Source organism: Myodes glareolus, chromosome 9, assembly GCF_982192425.1.
Source record: "Myodes glareolus chromosome 9, mMyoGla1.1, whole genome shotgun sequence".
NCBI classification, from domain to species: Eukaryota; Metazoa; Chordata; class Mammalia; order Rodentia; family Cricetidae; genus Myodes; species Myodes glareolus.
This window is the reverse complement of record NC_142034.1, coordinates 90,383,005-90,410,312: the sequence shown is the minus strand read 5'-3', so window position 1 is coordinate 90,410,312 and position 27,308 is coordinate 90,383,005. Positions and strand designations below refer to the sequence as shown.

Sequence of the window (27,308 nt, the reverse complement as noted above, 5' to 3'; positions counted from 1 at the left end):
TGTGGTTCATATGATGCATTTATTTTATAGCTTCATATATTTACAATTGTCATTATTCAACAGTTGACATGAGTCCTTAGTGAACTTATATTTTAAACATTTTTATAAAAAAATCACCAATATGATCGAGTCCTTCAACCACGTTTCCTGTCTCCTAACCCCTCCCCTTAAAGATGTGTATGACAGGTATAAGATATGAAGAAATTTTACTAAGAACTCTGATAGTGCAGCTATATAGTTTCAAAGTCTATTCCAGTGAGCAAAGAGAGTTCTAAAGAAGACACATTGGTTAAGGGCCAGGCAATCAAGCTTGTAGGAACTGAATCATGAGAAATACCATGACGATAAAAAGGAGAGCCCATGGGTACAGGAAGTGGAAAGAAAGACCAACTGGAGTTCTGGTTTGAGAAAGGACAGTTAAAGCTCTACGTTCATTAGAAAGCGGGGTGGGGGCGCTAAAGGGCTGAAGATGGTGAGAGTCTTTGGAATAATTGAGACTGAACCAGAACCAGGTATAGCTGAGTCCCCAGGAGCAGAGGGAGAGGCACACATGAGTTTCTAGGTCAGGGTATCACTGCCTGAACTCAGAAAGGACAACTCATGAGGACTATGCAACACGTCTTACCATCGCTCGAAGTATTCAAGACTCAGGGGTCTCCTGAGCATGCAAGATAAGCCACTAAGTAGTCCAGCTACTGGAGAGCTCACCCTGGTGGTAATGGCGATGGGGTTGGCTGAGGGGTGAGGAGCTGGCCGGATGGCCAACCCTGCAACTCCCCAGGCTCAGAACCAGGGGTATGGTTTGACCCACCCCGATATCCGCCCCATCTGTGGCTGACTGTGATCTGCTGGAGCACGTGTCGGAACTGGTTCTGCAGATCCAAAGCTACAGGATCTCCATGATACAGGGCAACAACAAGATATCCAAGAGGAGGCCCAGTGAGGGCTCAGTATCCACAGTGCAGCAGAACCCAGAGGCCTCAAACCAGACCAACGACTCTTTACAATGAACATGCGCAAGTAAAGATACATGGACAACAAATAAAAAAAAAAACATCCAGCTCAAAAGATTGGGGCAAAGAAGCTACTGGTATCTGGGTAATATGACTCATAGGTCGTATTGTCTCATAGGTCTCACTCCTGCCTGGTCACTGGAGCACGGGGAAGAGAGCTCCTCCAGGAAGGATACAGGGGATCTGCCACTGACAAAAATGTTCCCCGATGTGAGGTCAACACAAATGACAGGTCAACAGAGCGCTCCCTGGTCTACTCGGCACCTCACCAGTATATGAGCAAAGGTGGTCAGAAGAGAGACTTGACCCAGCAAGTCTTCACGGCAGCATTCTGTATTGAGAATCCTAAAATAAGTTCCAAAGCTGCCTCCTGTTTTCCTGGCGTGGGAAAAGAGCCGGGGAAAGGAGCTTTTTATACAGTTTAGGACGAAAGGTGTATAACAATAAAATAACACAGTGTGTGTAACAGTGGCATAAATCCCAGGAGCCCCCTCAAGCCTGGGAACCATACTAAAGGATTTATGTCTTAGTTTATTGATCCAGTAATTTTATTCATTAACATTTGATTTCTCAATAATAGGACTTATTGGAATTTGGGGAGAATTCTTCTGTGGTATTAAGTAATACTGGCATTGAGTTGGCGCAGTATGCTGACCACCAGTGAATTGTCATAAACCCACATTTCATTTCAAGGAAAAACAAAAATTAGAAAATGTTGTTCGCTAAATTGGCAAGCATTCATCTTATAAGTATCTTCAGAGATTTAGAAATGTTACTATAAATTCTCTAAAAATCATCCCTTAATGCATATTTTTATTCAGTGAATGCAGACCAGGGAACTGGAGAGCAGAGAGCCCTAAGTAGGTCTGTGATCTTGAGCTCCGTAGGGATGTCTGTCTAAAACTGAAGAAGAAAAAGTTTGCTTTTTAAATGATTCCATAGCAGAACCTGCCAGGCTAGGACTTCTACACAACTTAGAATAACCACTATTTAGCCCATTTGTAGCTTTCTGGGCTGAAGTGTGTACACAGGTCCTAGAATATCTCTAACATTATTATGTCGTTCTGTTAAAGACATAGCATGCAAAAGTTCAATGTCATCTCAAAAATACATGTAGTATGCCCAGTAAAATACATTGGCTAGCATAAAAATCAAAGGAAATACTAGTTTGGAATATCGATCCACGTTGCTGGGATTTTGAATGGTGAAATAGTCAATAATTCTGCCAATCTTTTCTCGGAAGACAAACTTGAACTTGTCACTGGCTCTCATTGTCAAGTCACTGTAGTTGACGTTGTCACCAGAGATTTCAATGCTGGCGAAGCTGATCTTCCGTCTAAAGCTGGAGATGGAGCTGTTGATGATGTTGGTGATATTGACATCTTCTGGTTCCTTTGCTGTCCCCTGGTTCATAGAAAATAAGTTAGCTTGGAAGACAGGGCACAGTAACGTCCACGGGTGATACTGTGAAGAGCAGGGTGCTGTGATGGTACCAGACCTGGGCTTAGATCTCAAATGACCGGTCTGTTACTACTGGAAACTTGTTATTTAAATCCCTTGTCTTGATTTCCTTGTCTGCAACACGGTAATGACAGTAATTGTTTCTTCACGAGACTAAGGGGAAGATTAAGTGCCATAAATTACTAGAGTAAAGCACCTAGTAGATATTTAGTAAAGTTCTAGTCTGTTCCGGGGAGAATAAATTAAGAAAACCCATTGTGTTGTGTGGTCTTTGCTATAAACATAGGAACAGAACTGTGCTCTCTGCAGATCCAGGGACTTTCCACTATCCAACAAGGTGCTGATGGCACAGAAAGTGGGGTCTTGGCTGAGTTGCTTCACCACTTGGAGGGCAAATTTCTCAGTAAATAAGATAAGGAGGAGGATGGCGCGATTTCACTGAGTTTTGGGGTACCCCGAGACATGTAGAGGACACAGCATACACTCCACAGTGCATCTCTCGTTGTGTGCATGGTGTGGAGGTGAGTACTGGAGTCTTCGGTAGAAGGCCTTGGGAATTCTCCAACCCTCGTCTATCATTTTTTTTATATTTATTTATTTATTTAGTATGTATACAATATTCTGTCTGTGTGTATGCCTGCAGGCCAGAAGAGGGCACCAGACCCCATTACAGATGGTTGTGAGCCACCATGTGGTTGCTGGGAATTGAACTCAGGACCTTTGGAAGAGCAGGCAATGCTCTTAACCTCTGAGCCATCTCTTCAGCCCCCCCCTCGTCTATCATTCTAACAAATATGAATTTGTGTGTGTTATTAGAGAAGCCTTCATGGAAGAAAACACATGAAATTCATATTCTCCTCTGGCTGGCACACCATGCTCTTTTGACTTTAGTGCTTGGATTGACCACAACAACCAAACACAATGATGAAGGCACTGGCTCTTCTGGTTTCCCATCTCCTCACTATTAGGTCCCTGTGGTCTGACAGCACACCTCTTAGGGCAGCACTTCCTGAATCAGATCCTTATCATTTGTTTGTTTGAGCTTCAGTGTGCTAATGCCCATCAAATTTAGTTTTCAAATAACCTTGGGGTTCAATGGGGCTGTAAAGAGGACTGTGTGAAGGGAAAACAATGCATCACACTCGAGCAAAAATGTTTTAAGTTAGAATCCCAAAGATTTTGTTACAAGTTAATATTTTCTATACATTATTTTTGGATAAATTGTTACTTGTATAATTTAAGAATATAAAATTGCATCAAAATTAAGTAATAACCACAAATTAATCTGAACTGTGTGAACAGCTAAGCCTGTCTAGTTTGACATTGGCCTTTTTCTTAGATGCTTGTTCTTATGATTACACCTTCATGTTGCAGATGAACAATAGTTTTTTTTTTTTTGCTAGAAAATTCAATTTTGATATTCTGTTTTATCCGGTGAAAAGAACAGCACTGGCTAAGGGGCACCATGACTTCCAAGTATGCCCACCTTAGTAGGGGTACGATGCATTAGAACAAAGTGGATTACTCTGGGGATGGGAACCAAGCCCTGATCCCCTCTTCAGAGTGGGGCATGGCCCAGGTGACGGATGGTAGACAACCCCTCCAAATCCTTACCCTATCTTTGACTGCCATCTGCTGTAAGGAGCTGTAGTGAGCAACTGCATACTCCAGTAAGGCCCCAAACACGAAGCTGAAGCAGATCCCCAGGTACACATCAATGGCCTTGATGAAGCAGTTGGTGTTGGGTAGGGATGTGCGGGAGCCGATCATCAGTGTGGTCATGGACAACACGGTTGTCACTCCTGGGGGAACAAGCAGGAGCTGTTCCATGCGCTGTCCTCACCCACCCTATCACTCTCTATCATCTGGCTGGGTGACTCCATTCAGGAGGTCACAAGATAAGGACAGGACTCACAAACATACAGATCTATTTCAAAGAGGCTATGACCTTCTGGAATACGGTTGTTTTATTCATCTCCAACAGATGTAAGTGACATAGTTTTCTAAATAGGTCATCTTCTGTCTTCTTTTAGAGATGGACAGTGAGTAATAAAGTCATGGGCAGTGGACTGTTTACACAAGCTCACCTCATCTGTCACCATAAAACCAATTAAAAAAAAATACAGTCCTTCTGATGCTATCTTTCTCTCCGTCTCTGCACCCACTTCTCTCTCTGTGTGAAGGAATTTATCAAGATACCAACTCTTACAATAACCCTGCAAATATCAGTGAACACCTAGTTCTCAGAACTTGTCCAGGGGAGCTTCTTACCAATGCAGGTTCTCGCAGGAACCGAATCAAGAGAGATCCAAAACGAAACCCAGGATAACACCACCAGGAAGGTGGAAGGAACGTAGGTTTCCAGAATGAAATACAGGACGTTCCTCCGAAGCTCAAATTGCAAAACCAGTCGTGTATAGTTTCCTGAGAGTGCAAACATGAGGTAAGAAACTGTCTGCTCACACAGGAGAGGAGTTGCCCCATGAACCACAATCATGTTAAGCCTTCTGTTACATACTTTAGTCAGCTATGATCTGCACTCTGGTTACCACAGAGTTACCTCAGTGTTGCCTAGCATGGGATACACAGGGGTGCTCTTACCTAAGCCCCACACTCGTGTTTTCTTTTTATGCCTTCCTTTATCAAGGCATTGCTTCAGTGTTGTGACCACCAGTATTCTGAAACTCTAGCTCGCCAAACTGTGAACCACAAGGGGGCAAAATCTGTGTCTCTCAATCTTGCACTCACACAGTAAGCTGTTAATAAATACCCATCTAATAAAGATTGCTCAAGACAGCCCATTGTTTTCAAGATTACTGTAGAATAGGCCTATTTAATGTAATTTAATTTTTGTGTATATGCATGTGTGTGTGTGTGTGTGTGTGTGTGTGTGTGTGTGTGTGTGTATTTCTGTACTTGTGTGCAAATGTTTGTGGGGACCAGAGTGCAGTCTTAGAAGTGGTTGTTCAGGACTCATCTACCTTTTTGTTTGAGACAGGATTTCTTACTGGCTTGGAGCTTGCGAAGTAGGCTAGGTGCTGACCAAAGAGCCTCAGAGTTCCACTCTGTTTGCCTTTCTGGCACTGGAATTACAAGTGGCATGCCCCGATTTTTTTTTCTCCCGATGAGTTCTGGGGATTGAAGCCAAGTCCTCATGCTCACAAGATAAACATTTTATTGACTGAGTTATCCATTCAGGTTCAATAGTTTATTTATTGTTGATTTCAGAGGTATCACTTCAGGATCATGCTTAGGGAATTCCCCAAGCACACATGTTATCTATGGGGCATATCAACAAGAGAAAGCTGTCATCTTCTTTCTTTTTTCCTAGGTATACACTTAATATTTTAAAGTCATCCAGATTCAACTAAACTACATGAGAAGGTTTTAAAGAGTTTAAATTTTGATGAGATGAAGCATTCTTAACTTGGTCATAAGGAACTGAGAAGGAAATATCATTGTTTGTATGTAAAATCATGCCGTTTTGGAAATGTCTATTTAAGCCAGGCATGGTGGCACACACCTTTAGTCCCAACACTAAGAAGGCAGAGGTGGACAGATCTACATGAATTTGAGGCCAGCTTGTCTACAGAGCAAATTCCAGGTCAGCCAAGGCTATACAGAGAAACCCTATCTTGAAACACCAAAACCAAACCAACATAACAACAAAACCTTAAAACAGTTTAAAACCACCAGCTCCCAGAGATCTAGCTCTGTACATGACAATTGGATAATTTCATTAACAAGGTGATCATGTAGTATTGCTACTGTCTTCTTTACCTGTGAGCATCTTTTAAACTTCATTCTTCCACCACTGTGCTCACTAGAAACATGAGTGGCTTTTCGTGCACAAGAGAGTGCTGCATTTGAACAGTCATTAGCGAACCCCGGAAGGGACCAACTAAGATTCAGTGGTTGGCCCAGAGGGTTGCTTTCCAGCTGACCATGTCCACCTGAGTGCAGAGTGCATAGAAGCCCAGGTTCTGTGCCTGTCTCCCTTCCCCTACTCCACACCACTACAGAATGCTTGCACTCCACGGGAGTAGAGGTGGAGGCCATGCTGCTTATGATTCAGGTTGCGACCTTTCCTTTAAGTATTTTTATTCTGTGGGATGGGTCACAAGAGTTACCTGTCTCCTGCTGGGATACGGTTACCAAGGTGAAATACTGTTGGATGGTGTACTGAGCAAGGCGCAGGCTTTCAAGCCCACGTACAGAATCGTTTCCTCTCAGCCAGGTGAACTCCACATCATTGCCATCGTATCCCCCTGGCAAACGAAAGCGAGTCTTGGTCAGTGCAAGGATATTGCAGACGTAGCTGGTTTGGGAAATGTTACAGAGCGCAGCAAGGGCTCTATCCTGATGGTATTAAGCCTAAAGAGGTACGCCACGCAAAAGTTGGCTAGGTTTCTCAAGTGCAGCAGAATGAAATCTTTTGCTAGGACCAGGTTTGACTGGTTGAGAAGTAGTTCTATGCTAAGCATTGTCCAAGCCTGATAGATGATAAAAATGGCTTTCTTCACTACTGAATGGCATTTATTAAGTATGCTGCCACAAAGGGCCCCATGCCGGATTATGTTTTTCCAAGCAGTCTAAGCTTGGATGATGTTGTCTGAGATTTTGGAAGGGATCTATTCATATTTCTCATTGGTGTAAATGCAAAAATAAAAAATCCTTTAACTAGCCTCTTTATGACTTTCTGTCAATATGTGCTTTTGATAAACATTAGCTTTACTAATATCAGTTGAAGGTAGTGATAACAATGACCTTTTACGTCTACAGCCATACCATCCTGAACATGCCCAATCTCGTCTGATCTCGGAAGCTAAGCAGGGTCGGGCCTGGTTAGTACTTGGATGGGAGACCGCCTGGGAATACCGGGTACTGTAGGCTTTAAGTAAATTTTAAAAATTAAAAAAAAAACAAAAAACAATGACCTTTTATGAACCTTTTATGTTGTCCTTTACACAATACATATCTCTAATGCTCTCATAGGCCTAGGAAGTAGACATTTCTGTGTTTCTTCGATTTTAAGGTTGACTTTTGTCTTTACATTTCTGAAATTGTGATGGATCTCACCATTGATTTACATAGGTGAAGTAGCATTTTCCTCTAAAATGTGCTTATTCACTAGGTACTGTACCTTAGACTTGAGGAATTATTTGCCCATTATATGTGAAAACCCTGAGATTCTAAAGGGTTTCTTAACCATCTCAGGTTTTAGGTAAGCAAGAGACAAAAGTCTGCCCTGTGCCTCTCTCTGGAAAATTTAATCTCAAAGCTTGTGAATGGTGTTGATAATAATGGAGCATCTATTACTTAGTAGGCAATTTCTAAGTGCCTTACAACATCATCCCCTCCAATCTTTTCAGAGACGATGTGTTCATAGTTAATAAGCCCAGGCAACAGATACAGTTTCATCAGTCACTAGGAAAATGCAAAGCAAAACCACACACTACTTCATACTTGTTAAGATAGTAATAATAAGGACGAGATGAGAAAAACAATAAAGATATTGACAAACTGGAACTTCACTGGTGGGAATGCTAATATACAACCACGTTTGGAACCAAAATGACTAACTAAAAATCTAAATAATAAATGTATCATTTGAATCAGAATTCTATGCCGAGGTATTTACTTAAGAGGAATGAGCGCTAGTCACAGAAAGACTTGTATAGAAATACCCGCAGCAGCTTTATGTACAGTGGCCAGACGAGAAGCTAAACCAAAAGCCCATTAACCTTTCAGAAAAGCTGGAAAGAATAGTCCTGAACAATCAGAAGGAATGAAGTCCTGATAACATGCCACAGTGTTCTGTGGAAAAAGCCAGATGCAGAAGGGAACAGATCATATTGATCTTTCTTACATAAAATGTTCGGGAGAGACAAATTTACAGCGGCAGAAAGGAAGTTAGGGGCACCTGGGAGTTTGTGGCAGGAAACTGGGGTGATGACCATAAGCACAGGGGATCTCTTTGGGGGGAGGTGATGGGAATATTCCAACAATACAACCTGACAATGGCTACAAACACCATTGAAACACATACTTAAAAATGGATGAATTTTCTGGTTCATACACTATAGCTCAATAAACCCAACTTATAGAGAAGGCAGCTCATTGAGCCTGGTATGGTTACTTTTTCCATTTCAAGGGGTAGGAAACTGAGACTCAGAGAGGTTTGTTAGCCAAAGTCATCCAGATAGTGATGTTGCCACATGATTCCAGCCCCTGTGGGCGTAATCTTCTCACTGCTTCAGAGGTTGCTGAGACTGTGGTGCTGATGTTAGGACCGATATTGTGCTATGAAGCATAATTATGGAAGCCAATATCTAGTAGGCTTCATCTTATGATTCCTGAGCTTCTTGAGCTTCAGATAACGCTGTGGGTGTTCCTTTGGAATCCTTCAAAAGTGAGTGGAAGTCGGCCATCGAAACTAGTAAAGAAGACATCTCTATGAAAATGAGGAGAGCAAGTTTCTACCTGGGTACTTGGTTTCAGCCCTAGTAGAGGCTGGCTCACAGTTTTTATTTGCTACTGTCCCCTGTCCCTGGGTGAATGTGGGTGATTAAGATAATATCAATTCCTTTTTAATGATATTTTAATTCATATTTGGAAAAAACCCAAACCTTAGTGGGGTTTTATTACCTGAATGCCTGCTAATAAGCATTCTGTGGAAGCTCCCTCTGCCCCTTGGGGATGGTGTCTGTGCATACAGAGTGCTGAAGTTTCTTGGTGAATCTTGCTCCTGGGATTTGGGATGAGCCCAGCCATGACACACGTAGGGCAATTATTTCTGTTGTGCTACACTCGAATTGCTTCTCTGTTTGATAACCCCAAGTTGCATTCTGCTACCAAACAGCTGCATTGCTTCAAGAAGGATTTGCATGCACTGAATCAATAGGATAATTAATCTGCTTAAGTCTGTAACTAAATGTGTACTTCTAAAAATGGCTTCTCCTCACAATGGTTCCTCTCTCCTGGCTTTGCCCACTTGTGCCCTTAAGTATAGAGTCCCCAGTGGTCCCCAAGGCTTGTCTATAGTTATTTTCCACTTTGATGCCATAATGACTCATATCTGTGGCATTATTTCCCTATCACAGGTGCCCAAATTTGGAGATGTTCAGAGATGCATACCAAGGAACAATGGGAGATTGTTTAACCATCCCAAGGAACTGATTTGACCTACATCCATTTAGAGCGAACCCTCATTTTCCATCCTAGGAAATTCCCAGGTTATAATTTAGATCCTCGGTTACCCACAGCACTATATGGAGCTTTCCGTATACCAAATAAGATCCTTTATGTGTTGGAGGCAGCTGCATCATAAACAGCAGTGAGCGATTTGAGTATCCAAGGCCTTTCCCATGCTGGGCAAGCATTGTGTACTCCCCACCCACCACACGCCCCCTCCCCCATTGCTCCTTACTAACCTTTAACCTTTGCTCTGTTCCTTCTTGTTTCTGTGGTACTGTGCCCTGCTTTTTTTTGTCCACTTAGCCAATTGGAACCGGTCCCTCCTCTGATTTCAGGCGGCAATTCCCTCTGGACACCCCTGACCCCCTAACAGGCTTTCATGGTGCCAATACTTTTTATTGCTTGTCTTTTATTCTTTCATAATTGTTTTAAGTCCTGTGCTCTCTGTTAGGTGGGACACCTCTTGAAGACTGGCAAATCGTTTTATTTTTGCAGTGCAAACATTTGCCACAGCGTCTAACAGAACAGGCTTGTAGTTGTTGAATGGGTGAACTGACGGAGGGGTAGGCAGATGGAACCCAACCAGCCAGCCAGACTAGCTGGAGGCTTTGGGGGGAAAATATGTAGAACTGAAGTATTAGACTAAGTCAAAATATTTTCCTTAAGACGCAGGGGAAAGGAAAAACACTGGCCTTGCTCCTAAGTAACCGAAAGGAGCTGGCATGAAAGAAGCTTCAGACTGCCGCCTGATAGTCGTGCTGGATTTCGGCTTAACATTTGGCAGGATTTGGGAATCCCACAAGCATGATGTGGTCTCTCGGTTTGGGGAAAAGTGGTGAATATCAGTTGATGCTAGAGAATCTAGAAATCCCATACACTTGCTTAAAACCTTATTATAGTATGCTAGGGAGAAATGGATAGCCCAGACCACATACAAGCAAGCCACTTGGGGGGGGGGAATCTTCATGGGCCTCCTGGCCAGTGAAAGAGCTCTTGGAACTGTTGGCCCCTCTTCCTGGGCTCCAGTTCCACTGCTCCTGCTTCCCAGGTCCCTTTAGAAAAATGCTAAATTGCAATGAACCTCAATTTCTATCATCATAAGGTGGGGAGAACAACATTTATGGGTTGTTTGGAAGGTCTCTGAGAGTGTGGTACATGGATGCAACACTATTTATTAGAAAAGAGCTTTACTATTAATTATTATTTTCATGGTTGCCAGTGGAAAAATGGTTTGGGCAAGGTGACCACGGCAAAGGCAGATTGAGATCATATTGTTCACTGCCCCTCCTATAGTCATTTTCCAACAAGCTTCCCTCCTTCCTCTGTAGTTGCATAGCAAGGTTTGGCTAGAAGCCAGTGCATTTCTATTAGGAAAAGAAAAAGAAACCTTTTGAGGACTTCTGGGCTTCAGAGGGTAGCCTGAGGCATGTTTAGTAACAAATGGAAGTGGGGTTGATCAAGCCCAGGCTGTTTGCATCTGGGGTTGATTTGGTTTTGGTAGAGCAAGAGTGGATGGGTGGATAAAGGTCATAGCCATAGAATGATTACCAAGAGCTCATCTGGAATCACAGACCCCTGAGGATGAGGAGCCCAAGAGCCGGCATAAAGAAAATACGTTAAGTTCTAAGAATCAGGAGCTAGCTTACGTCTACTTTCGTCAAGATGTTTTCTATAAACCAGAAATACTCATGAAGCAAGATTCCATGGTTATATAAGTCTGGGAAAGGATACACTCCTTGGAATTTATGGAATCAGCTCTTGGAGGCTCCTAAAAGTTTGTAGCAATGGAGAATGTTATTATTTTAGGCTGTGTGGACAATACAGTCTCAATCATAAATACTCCATCCTGTTATTACAGTATAACCATAGACAATCTGCAAGTGAGTGGCCGTCACTCTGCTATAACATCACTGCTTCCAGAAACGGATGATGGGCCAGACTTGGCAGATAAATGTGGTTTGCTGGCCATAGTCTAGACATCAGCTGTGTTAAAGTATTTTCTTCAGCCATCTCTCTGCGCATGGGTGAAGGTATTTGGTGCTAATGTAGAATGGTCCTTCCCCAAAAATACAATGTTACACAGTTTGCCCTTGAGAAGCAGCTGAATCTATCTGGAAGTTAGGCTGAATAGCTCAACCCATTGTGGATCTATTGTGAATCAACATAAAGGAAGAAGGGTCCGAGGACATGGGGTACTCTGCAAAAAAAGATGGAGGTCTTCCAGAAAAGTCACCGGGGCCCCTGAAGATGTGTACTCACAGCTCTCGAGCTGCAGCTTGCAGGTCTGTGTGTCCATGGGGTATTTGGACAGGTCCATGTTACATGTAACAGTTGTCGTGATCCTAAAAAGAAAAGGCGGGGGGGGGGGGGGCGGTGGGAGAAAAGAAATGGACTCAGAAAGAGTGCTGTGAGGAAGAGATGGCATTTCTTCCCGAGGACTGCTCCAAGAGGACTTTTTCTCAGACTCTTATGGGTACGTGTGGCTTGTAGCCTCCACCCAAGCATTCCTGAGGTTTTCTGGGCTCAGTGACACTCATCAGACCCAGTTAAAGCTGGATCCAGTTGGAAGAAGCTGGAATGCTGGCACCTCAGAGGCAAACATCCACATTATTACAGAACAGACGCATTCTCCAGTGTGTTGAAGACGTCTTAGAAACATATTTTAAACTTCATTCAACTTCTTTTAAGTGTTTAAGGGCATTGGGTCCTTTGGAACTGGAGTCAGGAATGGTTGTGAGTTACCATTTGGGTGCTGGGAACCAAACCCAGGTCCTCTGCAAGAGCAGCAAGTACTCTTAAGAGCTGAGTCATCTCTCCAGCCTCTGGAGATGCTTTTTAAAAATTATAATTCATTTTTCATGCAATTTATTTTGATCATATTCTTTCCTTTACCCCAACTGTTCCCAGACAATCCTTACTTCCTACCCACTCAACTTCACGTTCTCTCTCTCAAAAAAAATCTCACAAATAAACAAATGCCCAAATCCCAAACCAAAATAACAATAGCAAAGCATGCAGAACAAAACAAAACAAAAACCCATGGAACCTGTTTTGTATGGGCCAGCTATTCCTGAATATGGCTGATATAATGTCACTTCATTTAGAGAAAAGTGATTTTCCCCCCTCCAGCAGCTATCAATCACAAACAGCACCCTGGTTAGGGGTGGGACTTTGTGCCCACTTCCTCTTTCTGGAGATGCTTTTGCACTTAGGTTTTCAGTGACCACCCCTTGTAGGCCTGGAACAGTGATCCCTGGACTTGCTTAGGTTCACAAGGCCCTGAGCGGCACAGTTGGTACAGGTGTCCTGGGCTCAGGATGTAGAGAACGCAGAGGGTACCAGGTACTACAACTCACACAGCTCTTGGGTTCACCCAAGGATGCTCAACAAGATATCAGTGAAGTCCTCACAGTAAAGATTTTAAAAGCCAGGCCTTTATCTTTCTTTCTTACATTCACACATTTTTTACTACGTCCCTCATTTATGAAGTACAGTGCTGGGTACACCTAGGAGGGAGATGTGTTTGTTCATGGCATAGTGTCCAACTTAACAGAGCTTTACATCTCCTTAAGGGAGACAGAGAAAAACAACCTCTTACTGGTTGCTGGTTGCTTACTGCAAATCAGTTTCTGCGCTAAGGATGTCACATACATTAACCCTTTGAATAGCTCTGTGATATAAGAACTTCTACTATTTTTATTTTGTTTTTGAGGAAACTGAGGCTCAGAGGGTCTAGTAACTTGCTCAAGTTCACAGAACTGTTTAGGACAAGAGTCTAGTAGCAGATGGTGGTGATGGCGCACCCCTTTAATCCCAGCACCTGGGAGGCAGAAGCAGGTGGATCTCTGTGAGTTTGAGGCCAGCCTGGTCTACAGATAGAGTTCCAGGATAGCCAGGGCTGTCATACAATAGAGTGTATGAAAAAAAAATGAATTAGAATGAACACAGAGAAGCCCTGTCTTGAAAAACAAAACAAAACAATAATAAAAAGGAGCTTAGTGGCAAATTATTCATAAACTATGATTCATTGGTAATTCTTACATTCTTACCCAGGCTGATGGCACTGCATGCTGTAACACAGAATAGATGCACACCCCCAGGTACACAAGTGTACATGAACACACCTGTGTGAACAGGTTCCCATGGAAGCATGGAAATATGCAGAATGGGAATCAACGGAGAGTTAGATTTCTTAAAAGAGGAGTTAGGATTTGTACTGGTCTCAGTAAAACTTAGTGTTGCAGAGGCATGCCCAGAAATGCAATTTATTGGTTGGTTCAGTTCTTGCTTTATAACTTCAGGCCTTTCTTATGATGAAAGGTTAGTCTAATCATATTTACTAGTTGACCTGGGAGTTGATCTTGGACTCAGGGAGTCCAAGTGTGCACAGCCCTTACACAGGAAAAAAAAAAAACCTCTGTGTAGGCTGCCTCATGCAGCACTCAGGGAGCTCAAGTGTGCACAGCCCTTGCACAGGGTAAACCTCCATGTAGGCTGCCTTACCCAGCACTCAGGAATCTCCCTTCCTTTCCAATCACTGAGAGGACTGCATGAAACAGAAGGAACTTTAGGCCCTGGCAATTTGGGGTGGTGGCTTGTAGCTGCAGGTAGTCTTTGGGACACATGCCTTGCCTGTTTGTAGAAACATGTCTCAGACAAACAGAGATGTAGAGATAGCCCTGCTCCACTGAGCCCCGTGAAAGACAAATTCCTTACATAGATCTTTGTTTGTTCATGTCTTTACTCTTCCTTGTCCTCCTTTCCTCCTCTTCTCCTTCCTCCCCCCCCCCCGTGTTTGTGTGTGTGTGCGTGTGTGGTATGTGTGTTTGTGTGCATGCCAGGTGTCCTTGCCCATCTGATTAGTGTGGAGACCAGGGGCTAGTATTGGGATACCTTCCTCGGTGACTTTTCCACCTTATTTATTTGTCTATATGTATCTGTCTATTTGTTTGTGTTTATATTCACATGTGTGGGTGCACATGTGTGAGGGTGTGCAGGCACCTGTATGTGCTGTGTACACATAAAGGCCAGAGGTGGAGCGACTTCTTCAATCACTCTCCACCTTAAACATTGAGGCGGGGTCTCTTAGTGAACCTGGTCTTCATGGGGTTGGGTAGTGTAGCCAGACATCTTTCCCTGGAGATGTCCATCTCTCAAAGGCCAAATGCACAGGCGGGCTGCCATGCTCTCCCTGCGTTAGTGAGTGGTAGGGCTTAGAACTCTAATCTTTACACCTGGGCAGCAAGCCTTTTCTTCAGGAAGCCATTGGACCTCATCCTATTAGTCTTTTCTTTTGAGACTTGGTCTCTCATTGAACCTGGGAGCTTGCTCAGTTTTTCTTAGCATACTGCGTGAGACCTGGCATGCAGCAGTTGCTCAGAAGATGTGACGAGTACCAGGCTATACTGAGAGAAGCCCTTCTGAATGGTTGTGGGGTTTAAAACAGAGGAATTTGCAATGAATAGGGGCTCAGACTGACCCTTTAGTACTGGTCCGAAGTACCCAGGATATATGTGTCTTTTCCTCCAACCCCAGGGTCCCAGATGCTTGCTCACCTGAGTGCATACAGGACCGTGCCATTGGAGAAGAGGCGGATGAGCCTGTTTCCCACCGTGACTTCATGGAGGAAGGACTTCTTGGACTCCACAATGTAAGTGTCCGGTACCCAGAGGAACTCCACAAGCCGGGCATCTAGAGTGAAGCTCTTGTTGCCTTCGAACACCAGCCGTGGGTCTGTCCAGCGCTGCCGTAGGTATATGGTGGCTGTGTAGTCCTAAGAAGAAAGCCAGAAATGGAAATGATAGGCAGGAGAGAAGCAGGAAGGAAGACCCCCCCCAAAAAACAGAAGAAAGGGTGTTAAGTTTTACTCCCTTCTCTCACTTATATGATAGTATGTATGTATGTATGTATGTGTGTGTGTGTGTGTATTTAGATTATTGGTATGGTACTTATCCTCAGCAATGAAAGAACCAAGTGCATTATGTATTTTAGATAATAACTCCTACTGCCAAAGCCCACTTTCAGGGCTTTGGCCTAATTGACATAAAAGATCACACTGCCTAAGAACACAGTTGCCTTGAACTAATGAAGGTTTTGTTGGGCAAAATGCCTGGGTTACCCAGGATTTACCCATCATGCGTTGAGAGCCCTCTTGGAAAACTGCCTTCCTCCTGGCTTCATCTTTCTGGTCCTCTCAAGGTGGCCATTAGATCATTGGTTTTCAGCAGTCGTCCTTTCTCTGAAAGACCATGTGAAGGCCAGGTCTCTGAACCATGTTTTCTCTTCTGTTCCTCAATTTTTCTTTCTCAGTAAATGCATTCACTTCTTTTTCTATTTTCTCTCTTTCTAGCCTTTGAGTCTGTTTCCTTCCTGATACCCAGAATACCCATGGGAGAAACGTCTTCTGCTGTCTCCACTTAGGAGTCAGAACTCTGGCATCTGCCACTCTGTTTCTGAGCAATTTGATAGATAGGACATCATCATTGAAAGCAAGGAGAGGGCCCATGGTGGGATGCCACTGGGTAACAATTACCATGTTACTCTCTGAAATGCTAGAGATGCTTGCGATGTCCAGAGTCAGTGCTATCCGAACTGGGTCACCTGAGAATGAAGAAAAACCAGAGAAACTTACATAGAAACACAAACACAAATCCCCCTTCCAACCACCCGTTTCCACCCCCTGCCCTACTTCGTAGGTTGGAAACAAAACTATTAAAAATTATAAAAGCAATATTCATGTATTAGAAATATTTAAATAATCTGAACTATAAAAATAAGAAAATTAATTTTATCTTCCCAGGAGCAACCATTCAGTATGAAAAATATACATGAATACACAGGGACATCATGATTCATAAGAGAGGCCACACGGTTATTAATTAATGGGTATTTAAAAATATTTTAAGATTAATTTACTTATTTTGGTGTGTGTGAGAAAGAGAGAAAGAGAGAGAGAGAGAGCCCAGGAGAGAGAGGGAGAGAGAGAGAAAGACAGAGAGGAAGGGAGAGAGGAAGAGAGAGAGAAAGAGAGAGGGAGGGAGAGAGAGAGGGGGAGACGTGTGCCACCCACTCTGTGGGAATTGGTGCTCATCTCTGCTTTTAAGGCTGTCTGGTCTGAGGGTTCCTGCGCATTCGTCTACCTCCACCTCCCATCTTGCCATAGAAATGCTAGGATTGCAGGTGGGTGTCACTAGATCCAGCTTTTATGTTGAGTCAAGGAACAGAACTCAGATAGTCAGGCTGTGTGTGGCAAGAACTTTTCCCTGCTGAGCCATCTCCCTGGCCCATAATGTGTATTTTAAAGAGGCTGATTGGCAAAGCACCTGTCCATTCTTATGTGGGAGGTTCTTCCTGTGGGGCCTGCAGGGGGCTAATTGTGTAGGGTGGGCAAAGATTTGCTCACATGATTGTACACAATTTACTTTCCTTTTTCATTGATTAAGGAAATTTACCAAAAGATGACATCAAAGACTGAGGGCGGCCAAGCTCCTGCTGACCCCAGACACTTTCTTCCTTTACTCTTTGGAACTCTAAAGTTTTACAATGTCAGAAGCGTGTCACCATGGTTGATCTTACGTAAGCCTCAGTCCTGGAGTTTGAAAGATTCCATGAATCGTGTTTTGTTCTGAAGACTGGAGTGTAAGGGCCATTATTTTCAGAACCCAACCAGGCCAGGCCCATCTCTTTAGACTGGAGATGGGGAAGAAGGGATCTGGAGTGTGAGCCCTGTGAATTCAGATCTCAGCTCTGAACTCCCCTCGCTCTGTCATCAGGGATAAATTATGGAATCGAGACGGAGGCTCAGCGACATTAGAGGTGCCAGGGGCAGCAAGAGGGAAAGTATGCAAAGTGCCCACCTATTCCTTCTGAGAATCTCAGAGATGGTTCCCTGCACACCGCTTCCGGTATCATACCCGCCGTGCTTTGGCACATGCCCCATCCATAGGGTCCCCATTCTTCCTCACTCTCTTCCGTGATCCTAGCTAATGTTGGGGGAAGGAACAATTTTGCTCACCAGTGTGATGGATAAAGCAGGTCTCACTTGCATTAAAGAGCTGAGATAGCCTCAGGGAACTGTGGCAATGAACCAGGAAGAGAAGAGATGGAATTCTAAAGAAATTAGAAAAATATCTAATCATCTGATTGGTCAGAATTAGTCAAAGCAACCTAACAATTAAAGGGTTGGTAATCCAGGGAAACCAAGCTACAGAATGTAGGGAGGAAATTGGGAATGGCATTTTCGAGACAGTGCGAAGGAAAGGTAAGAGTTAATGGTTGGTGGGAAATCTTTGAGGACAGAGTGGAAGGGCATGGTGCTAGGTGGCTGCGAGAAGAGTCTGGAGTCAGAGAGTGATGGTTGCATGTCATGCAGCGGTGTGACCTCAAGTTCATTGCTAAACTTCTCTGTGCTGCTTCCTCCCGTGTTAAATGGTGTGCAACCCGCTGTCACAATTCCCAATGTCTGTGCCCTCCCAAACTCATGTGGAAATAGATGTGACAGTACTAAGAGGTGGGGGCTTTCAGAAGGGACTAGGCCATGAGGGTTCCAGCCTCATGAGCCAGGTGGGTGCAGCTAGGAAAAGGCGAGTCCAGCCCTCCCTTATCTCCCTCAACCCTTCCCCCTCTACCACGTGATGACAAGATAGCGGGGTGGTGGGGGCATAGCAAAGTGCCGGCGTAGCAATACTGAACTCTAAGCCCGTGAGTTTGGGTTTGTTATAGGTTGCCCAGGGCCAGGCATTATGTGATAGCTGCAGAAGACAGGCTGAGACAAGCGCCAGCACAGAGGACTGGGTGGGAGAGCATGCGAAGCGGTGGGTCCCCTCGCTCTGCCTCGCTGGGGAGCGCAAAGTGGAGCGCACACGCGAACTGTAGTCCCACCATGGGCTTTGCTTAGTTTCCCCGCTATCTAGTGCAGCCCAGCCAGTCGGATCTTGACTGTTTTATGGACCGGAACTTGCTATCGTGTCCTGAAACTATACAAGTGAGCTGTGCCACCAGAGGGCACCTCTCTCCTAGGAAAAAGGTAGACGGCGTGGGCAGTGTCTGTAGTGCCCACTTGAAAACCTTTGCTTTACCCAGCTTAGGCCCTGGAAAATACTATGGAGGTTTTTATCTTTCAAGGACCTCGGTGGCCAAGAAAAAGCGCGACAGGAAGCAAGGGTGCATCCACTGACCCACAGGGTGCCCAGCAGGACAGGTTCCTTGAGGAGATGGAGTGCATAAAGTCACTAGGCCCGGTATTGTGTTTCCTCTCCTTTTAAGCAAAGTAGAACCGGGCCTCACACTCCCTTAATCCCACCCTCGGTGCTCTGCTCTCTGAACAACCTCCCTGCTCAACATTCCTGCTTCTGGTTGGCCCATCACTGTGCAAACTTGAAGAGTAATGTCCTGACTTAGTTGTGTGAGATTTGGGAGGCAAGACAAATGGATGTAAACAAGCTCTTCAGAGTCACGTGCTTATTGCTAGTGTGTGGTAAAGCCTGGATACCCAGAGCCTGTGGTGGTTTGCTAGGCCCTCGACATGAAGAACAGAGCCTAACCACGGGACCAGACATTGCCCAGATCTTCAGCTGAGCCGGCGAGACTGCCTGGGGGTCCTGGGAGCTACTGTCAGCAGCCTTACTCTAATGCTCTATAGATCAGTGACAGTATGGACGTCAGTCGCCCAGAAACCTGCGCGTAACAGCACGCTACGGCAGGAGGGATCCAAAATGAGCGGAGGCAGAGGCCTCCTCTGCTGGGTGACTTTGCTCTGGGACTCCCCAGCGGCACTCCCTTCCATGTTTCCATCAGTGCTTCTGTCTAGACACCTCTGTCTAGACTTCCTTGCCTTTCTCTCCTCACCTCATGGCCTGAGGGCCCTTCCAACTTCTCTCTCTGCTCTCACTCTTTGCAGTCCAATAAATACCTTGAAAAGGCAAAGTTTCCCACCCCCGCGCCCCAGCCTGGTGTCTGACCACCAGTGGAGCTGTACTAACTCGCTGTTCTAGATCTAACTAGAGACTGTCACCATCACAAGCTAGAAGCAGGAAGGACAAGGACATAACGTTAGCTAGTTATGGTATTACAGGAAATGCGATGATTCAGGGGTGGGCTGTGGAGAAATCAGGGAGAGTCTTTCAGAGGAGGGCAGCCTTTCTCAGAGACATGATGGGAAATTGTGTTCCTAGAGAGGAGAGTTGGTGGAGTAACTCAAGGCAGATGAGCAGCCTCTGCGTTGTCACGGAAACCAGAGGCTAAGGATGCTGCTGGGGCGTTTGGGGGCCATAATGTGGGACACTGTGGAAGGGTGAGAATGACAGGCAGACAGAGGCCGGACTGACAAGGGCTTGAAATGCCTGGACTTCAGGTTAGGCTACTGGGTCACCTGCCTATGTTCTGAGCAGGCAGAAGGCCCAGGAGGTGATCCGGGTGGAAATGAGGGGCGACCGTTGTAGGTGGCAGACTACAGGCAGAATGGAGTAGTGCTGACGGCACACTGCGAGTTCCTGGCATAGTGACCACAGAGGTAGGGAGAAGGAAGAGTGTGTGGCAGAGGTTGCCAGAGGCTCCTGCATCCACCACTGCACTCCACAGTGGTGGAGATAACAACTTTAACCTGCAAGCGGAGAAGCAGAGGGCTTTCACTGAGGTAGTACAAAAAAAATCACCAGCCTGTGTTCTTATCCATCTTTCCCGGTTCCTAAAGCAACTGCCAGTCGAGGGTGGAGTCATCAAAGCCTCCTGAAGCTGCATTTTGCCTCTGTTCCTATCCTCTTGAACTGATGTCCTTGTCCACAAAGGAGAACCTACCACCAAAATTGGGCCTGAGAAATTTGTTATATCCCGCGGTGAGGTTCTCAAAGCCAGGCAAGGAAAGCTTGTCACTTCTGCTGACCTCGACATTGAACTGGTTCCCCTGGATGCACGCCCTGGAAGGGAGAATTGCTTTTGTGGCTATGTCCAAAAATTGATGACTATAGTTAGACATGAATTTGATTGACATCCCCTGTGTGTGTGTGTTTGTGTATGTGCACGTGTACATGTTGTACACACACACACACACACACACACACACACACACACACACACAGTGGCTTTCCTAAGGAGACATCTCTTACTTTCTAGCTATTGAGTTAGCCTTTCCATTTTCTTACCCACTTGCTATAGGTAAAAGTGTCATGATAATTTGGCTACCCTCAAAGCATCTTTTCTTTTTTATTGATTGATTGAATGATTGATTGTGTGTGTTGTATGTGTATGCACAGGCGTGTGCACCTGTGCATCAAATGTCTTCCTCTGTTTCTCTCTTTCTATTCCTTTGAGGCAGGGTCTCTCTCTGAACTTGGGGCTCAAGAAATCCTCATAGATCTTCTTATCTCCTTCCCACTAGACAGCTCCAAAATTTATTCGCAGTTGTGGGACTATGGTCCTTGTGGTTACACAGTAAGCATTGTTAACCACTGAGCCATTTCCCCAGCTTTCTTTCACCAAGAGTCTTATGAAAAACCCAAGTCAAAGAACAAACAAACAAACAAAAAACCCAAGTCCACTGGTCTGTGACCATTTCGGAAACTTCTGTTCTCTAAAATAGAATGAGCCACAGAAATGTCCCTGTTCTGGTGTTTCAGGGAGATGAAGGGACTGGGTTTTGGCTTGCCATAAGTTAAATAAAAACTGCTGCAAGCCCTTCTATCACGGCCATATCAGAGTAGCCCTCACTGGGCTGTTCCAGGGTAGCACAACTCACCTTTGAGAGAGGAGACTCAGACACACAAAGGCCAGGTAGAGGTTGTGGCTCATGTTGAAGGAGCTATTCACACACAGAGAGAGACCGAAGGAGGAATGACCTGGGGAGACAAGGAGCAAGGTGAGGGGACAGTCCAAAGGTTCACTTACCTCCAGTCCCACTGTCTTTGGGGGTCTCCAGACCCAGTATTTTCCCAGCATGCACGAGGAGCAGCCTCTTTGTACCTCTTTTCTTCTAGCACCGGCTCCTCGAGCGTCATCTGGGTACATTGTCATTTGGGAACTAATATTTTTAATCCACCCCAGATATTGGTAGAGTCCTTGTTTATACAGTGGTTTTTCAGAAGAACTAGTGCCCATAGTCTGGGCTGCACATTTGTCTGTATATTTGAGGAGCCCCAGGCTGTCCTTATTGTGTCCTTGTCCTGACCCCTCCAGCTCTACATTCATGCTGACCAAAGCAGACATTGTCCTATTTAGTTCAGGGCCCAGGTTGTGTTCTTGCCTAATCTTTCCCATCTGTATTGGGCAGGCCTATCCCTGTCTTATAATGAGGAAACAACTTTGTGGGAAAGCACACAGTACTTGTGAACTCCAGAGGTGAGTTTGAGCTGGAGCTGGCTGCCTCATCTCGTTCCTCCAAGACTAGCAACAGCTTATGCTTTCATTGGCCTGAAGACGCTCACCATCCTCCTCATCTCCCACACCCGATCACAGAGCTCTGAAGCTTCTCTGTGCCGGTGTTCGCAAGAGGGCTATTGGACAGCCTGCTCCAGAGGCCTCATTTCCTCGGGTGGGGGAGCTGCAGTCAGACATCTCTCAGAGGTCAGGGACAGCTAGTAAAGCAGCCTCGGACCTGCCATGCTGGTGACATGGCAGAGTGGTGGCCTCAAGTTCAGGCCCCTTCCCAGAGTGGGCTACCTACTTAGTGTTAACCGTGGTGAGCCTTCCCACTTTCTAGAACCTAAGCAATTTAGAACTGTGGGTCAGCGTCAGCTATTTGTTTATTAAATAACATGCTGTTTACCAAGCAGTATCCCCTTATTAGAGAAATGAAAATGGACAGAAGTTCACTGAGTCACAAGTGCATGTCGCAGCCTACGCCAGTGCAGATTTACAGTTTTATGAAGTTTGCTTTTGTTTTATGTGTAGGGGTGTTTTGCCTTCATGTGTGTCTATGCACCATGGGCACACAGTGCCTGTGGAGGCCAGAAGAAGGGATGGAATCATCTCGGAACTGGAGTTGGAGTTGACTGTTAGCTGTATGTGGGTGTTGGGAATGTAGCCCAGGACCTCTGGAAGAGCCGTCAGTGCTCTCAACCACTGAGCCCCACCTCAGCCCCAGTGCAGATTTATAGATGGGAACAGATGTGCCCCTTTGGTGAGGGATGTTGAGAGTCAGGGTAGTTGTTTATGTGTAGGAGGCTCAATCATACTATAAACCTAAAACTGCTATTTAAAAAAATAAAGTGGATTAAAAAAAACTATTTCAAAAAACCAAGGAAATATTTAGTCCCTCTGTTGTTTCTTCTTATTAGTCTTATACATCAGATGTCTCCATTATTAATTGTTTTTATCCCCACATATACCTATATTTACAAATGCACACATTGTTTTTGCATAAAAATTTAAAAGGGGAAATTGGGGTGCTTTTGTTCTTTTGATATTGTTTTTCCCCATAGAAGTGTAATAGCTGCTATCCATTGATTACTTACTACTAATTTGCCTGAGCTAAATAAGCACCTCTGCAGTCCTCACAGGTCTTTGAAGTAATTAAGATTAGTCTCACTTGCGAAGGAGTGATACAGCAAGTTAGGGTCAGCTTGAATGTAAATAACTGACCCAACTCCTTCCCTTAACCACAGCAGCATGAGATGTGCTTGTCTCTTTGTCAGCCACACCTTTCCATGACAGCTTCTGTAGCCCCGCCTCCCCAGCCCTTAAGATGCAAGGTGGCTCAAACCCTGAATGTACAAACATTGGCACACCATGTGTTCTACCTATGAATATCAAGTTATTTCCAAGTTTTTGCTGCTATAAAGTCGACACTGACTGCTTTGGCATAGATAAGTTCTTAGAGACTCTATCTTCTTCCTTTTCACAGTGGAATGTAGGAGGCTGGGGACAGGGGCTCTAAAGGCTGATAAAGGAGTGGAGGCTTGTTCGTGACCATTGGAACCTACTCCCTCATCAAAATTGCCAGCTATAAAAATCAAATGTTATTAAATTTCTGTGATGATATTCGTTCTTTCTCTAGTGTTTCTCTCTGGTTCCTATTTCTCTCCATGCTCCCGGTATCAAGTTTAAGAGGGTCCATGGACTGGCTCACACACCTTCCAATGTCTTTATCAAACATTTTAAAGGGTGAATGGGCTCCTCTTACAAGCCAAACCCATGACCAGCAGAGGTTCTGCCTGGAGGGGATAGAGGTGCGCCAGCAGAAAACGTGCAGGTCCATCAGAGGCGTGCAAGTTATAAATCCTGTCCTGTCACTACCCACATCAGGAGTCCAGGCAGCAGAATGTCTGGTGTAACAAGAAAGTGAGTCACCGACTCCCCTCGAGGGGATGGTGCAGGGCCAGGGTGAGGATTGCAGACATTCATTTGATTCTGGCAGAGTGTGGACTTTGGAGACTGTGGCCTCTAGAAGCTGTTAAAGAAACGGAGGTTTGCCCATGACCACTGGAAACCACTTGAACTTGACCTTTTCCCCAAGCCCTTGGTATCTGCAGGTTTTTCCTAGTGTGGCCTGAACTGGCCCTGTTCTCATTTAGGGAGATTCTTCATTTGTTCCCCCTACCTTCTATAAGAAACCACCTTTGATCAAGTATATCTGGGAACCAAGTAGTTGTTGGTTTCAAGCTTGCTTTGAAATAGCGATCTCCTAGTGGCCAGTCCTCTATTAGGAAGACAATATTTGCAGCACGGGCCTCTGAATCTTCTTCAAGGAATGACCAAGGCAGAGGTCCTAGAACTGCGGCTACCCTTTCTTCAGAGGAATCAGGGGCCTAAGGCAGTGATTCTCAACCTGTGGGTTGTGACCCCTTTGGTAACCATCTATCTAAAAGATATTTACCTTATGGTCGTAACCATAAATTACAAAATTCAAAAACAGTTATAAAGTAGCGATGAAAATAATTTTACGGTTGGGGGTCCCCACAACATGAGGAACTGTATCAAAGGGTCACAGCCTTGAGTGTGTCTACATTCTGTCTGCTGGCTCTGCTAGGGGCTGAGCATGCCTCATTATAGAATGGAAGAGCAGTGACAAGCCACACGTGTCACCCAGTCATATCTGGTTCAGGAGAGGCGTCTCAGATTTATAACGAAATTTGTCTTAGATCACACTGCATTTAAGTGGGCACTGTTTGAACCAGCACTTCTCAAGCATTCAGTCTTTACCACGGTCACATGTGGCACCACTTTACTGTCATGGTGTTCTGGAGGAGGGTGCACACCGCTGACACTTTTGCTCATGTCAACCTGACACAGAGAGCTCAGAATTCACTGAAAGAACCGAACCCAAGAAAGCAGGAGTGAGTTGGAAGGAGGCTAGGGTGTGACACGCTTGGGCACACTTTAGGAGGAAGCAAGTCCCCAGTTCCCCAGACGGAATGGGATCACATGTGACTCTGCTCCTTACGTCAAACCCACTTTGGGGATGGGGTGCTGAAAGTCTAGTGGGGGATACTAGCCCACGTGGCTGATGAGCCAATCTTCGTGTTGCTCTGTGTGTCTTCTTGTCTTGGAGGAGGCTAAGGCCTTCCTCTTGAATACAGATACTGGAGCCTGCACTTAGAGGTGCTCATAGACCATTAGAGGGCAGCTGGAGCTTCTGAGCAGGGCCCCCTCCAGCCTTCATCAGTAGCACCCAGGAAGTGGGTGGGAGTTGCTTGAGTTGGGACAGCCTATGTACTCTTGCACTAACTGGACCTCTCTGGTTGAAACCTCATCTCCATTTGTAGAGGAGAGTCTGGGCCTTGGAGTTGGACAGAAGCTAGTCATAGCTAACTTCTCAGCCTCAGTTTTCTCACCTGACAAAGGGGGATGGACACAAATAATAAACCCTGCTTCCCATGCCCCTCTGTTCTATGTCTCCCATTGGAGATCTGGTAATATCGCCAGGATGAAAACAATGCCTGTCTGAAGCTCTTGTTCCCATCCCTGAAAGTGACCTGGTTGGCACCACTCAGGTGTCACCTGGGAGGCCCATGACATTTTTTCTGGACTGGCTCTGAGAAGCAGAGATGAGACTGATGGGGATTCCCACCTCCATTCCATGAACACCGTGAAGCCCGAGTGTGTCACCCCTTAGCCTCCTCCACAATCACAGTGCTCCTTCTCCCTCAGTCACTTCAGCATGCTTAAGAGTCATGTGCAGGGAGGCATGCGTGAGGTAAGGAAAGGTCATAGTGTCCTGGGTCCTCCCCAAGAAAATCACTGTGCCTGTTGGTCTGACCTGGCAGCAGAGAGGCAAACAATGGCAGCCTCAGTGCCAGGCAGGGGGAGCTCTAATCTGGGTCCCTCGCTTGTTCCTGGGTGGTTTTATTCCTTCCTGCACTCTAACAGAGAGTATCACACTGTAAGACCTGAGGCAGAGTTAGGGCTCAGAAAATTCCAGGTCTGCCTCTCCCTCCCCTATTCATCCCATCAGGACTCACATCTGGAGATCCTTCCTGCCCTCTCTCCCAGTACCAGGGGCAGCAGTTCACTTACCAGACAGCTGTTGTGGCTCTGTTATGGCAGGCGCTTCAGGATCCCAAGCAGGATTCTCATGCAAGGCATATTCTTTTGGGTCCACTGGGTCCTTTGCATCTCAACCCTGACCCCTTAGATGTAGGTGTGCATCCACTCTCTGATGGAGTGACTCTCTCTCTCTCTGGAGAAGACAGAGCTGCTGAACCAGGTATAGGTGGGCGGGGACTCCTCCAGCTCCTCCCTTGGTGGAACTCTGATTGGTCCTCAGTAGTTTGTGAGAATCAGCCAGCTCTTGCTACTGGATACCAGAAGTTTGATTCTGAGTTCACGTTTCAGCCATGATCCAAACCTCAGCTAAGAAAGACACCTGGAGAGATCAGTGGGTGCCCAACCCCTACACAAGCTCTGCTTTCAGAGGACAGCCCTCCATTATGGTGCAAAGGGATGGAAATTATTTGACTTGGGCATTCCACTTGATTCTGATTGCCAGGTTCACATCTGCAAAACAACTCAATTCATGTCTGAAAGCCATAGTCCTGGCTCTGACTGAGTTTGTTTGGAATTGACAGAGACTCGGGTCTGTGTTGATAGAGACTATCCAAACTGTCCAATTGCAAAGACACAAAATTACAAAAGATTGGGGAAGTGAAGCTCAGAAGAGGTGGGAGCCATTCCGGGGCTTTTTTCTCTCCCTTCCTGTCTCCCAAATCCTTACAGGGTATCCTTTAAGTCTCCAGCAAATTTGCTTAGAGAACTTGCAGAGACCACCGAGGTTTTCCTCTTCCAAGTCCAGCTGAGCTTGTGAACATGAATGTTTTCACACTGTTCCTCAGTTTCTCTCCATATTGTAGCCAATGGTCAAGGATATCGCTTTTGGATCTGTTCTCAAGGGAGAAATCTCTGGCAGTTGGTCTGGTACCCTCAGAGGGCTGGGAGCCAGAGGCAGGGGCAGGGGGAGAGCTGAGGTGTAGCAGAATGTTCAGAGGTACCTTCTTCCTTCTTGTTAAAGTCAAGGTCACCCTGGGTCAACCTGCTCTGCAGACCCTGCCCAGTCTGGAGCTGAAAGTTAAGATAAACAGAGAGAGGGAGGACCGTTCACAGGGTGCAGGAGCTAGCTGAGCTGTGCTGCGGGAAGCAGAAGGAAGTGGACAGGAGGGGCGGATCTTAGGGTACAATGTACCATAGATACCTTTGGCCCTTGACCAATTT

General features: G+C 45.4%; 1 protein-coding gene and 1 pseudogene across 2 annotated transcripts; one reads left to right on the top strand and one right to left on the bottom strand.

The window, feature by feature from the left end:
- Positions 1-26,295, bottom strand: Gabrp (gamma-aminobutyric acid type A receptor subunit pi). 2 transcript variants are annotated; one of them, XM_048435877.3, is made up of 10 exons: positions 26,118-26,295; positions 21,403-21,502; positions 20,466-20,584; positions 16,204-16,271; positions 15,227-15,444; positions 11,931-12,013; positions 6,605-6,742; positions 4,746-4,898; positions 4,089-4,276; positions 1-2,417 (listed from the first exon to the last, which is right to left on the bottom strand). In XM_048435877.3, exons 2-10 carry the CDS (start codon positions 21,453-21,455, stop codon positions 2,115-2,117), a joined length of 1,323 nt encoding a protein of 440 aa, XP_048291834.1. In that variant the 5' UTR covers positions 21,456-21,502; positions 26,118-26,295; the 3' UTR covers positions 1-2,114. The 2 variants fall into 2 exon arrangements, with proteins under 2 accessions (XP_048291834.1, XP_085550973.1); XM_085694847.2 differs by lacking the exons at positions 21,403-21,502; positions 26,118-26,295 and adding an exon at positions 17,686-17,780.
- Positions 7,249-7,367, top strand: LOC146892873 (5S ribosomal RNA; annotated as a pseudogene).
- Positions 26,296-27,308: the final 1,013 nt, after the last annotated feature.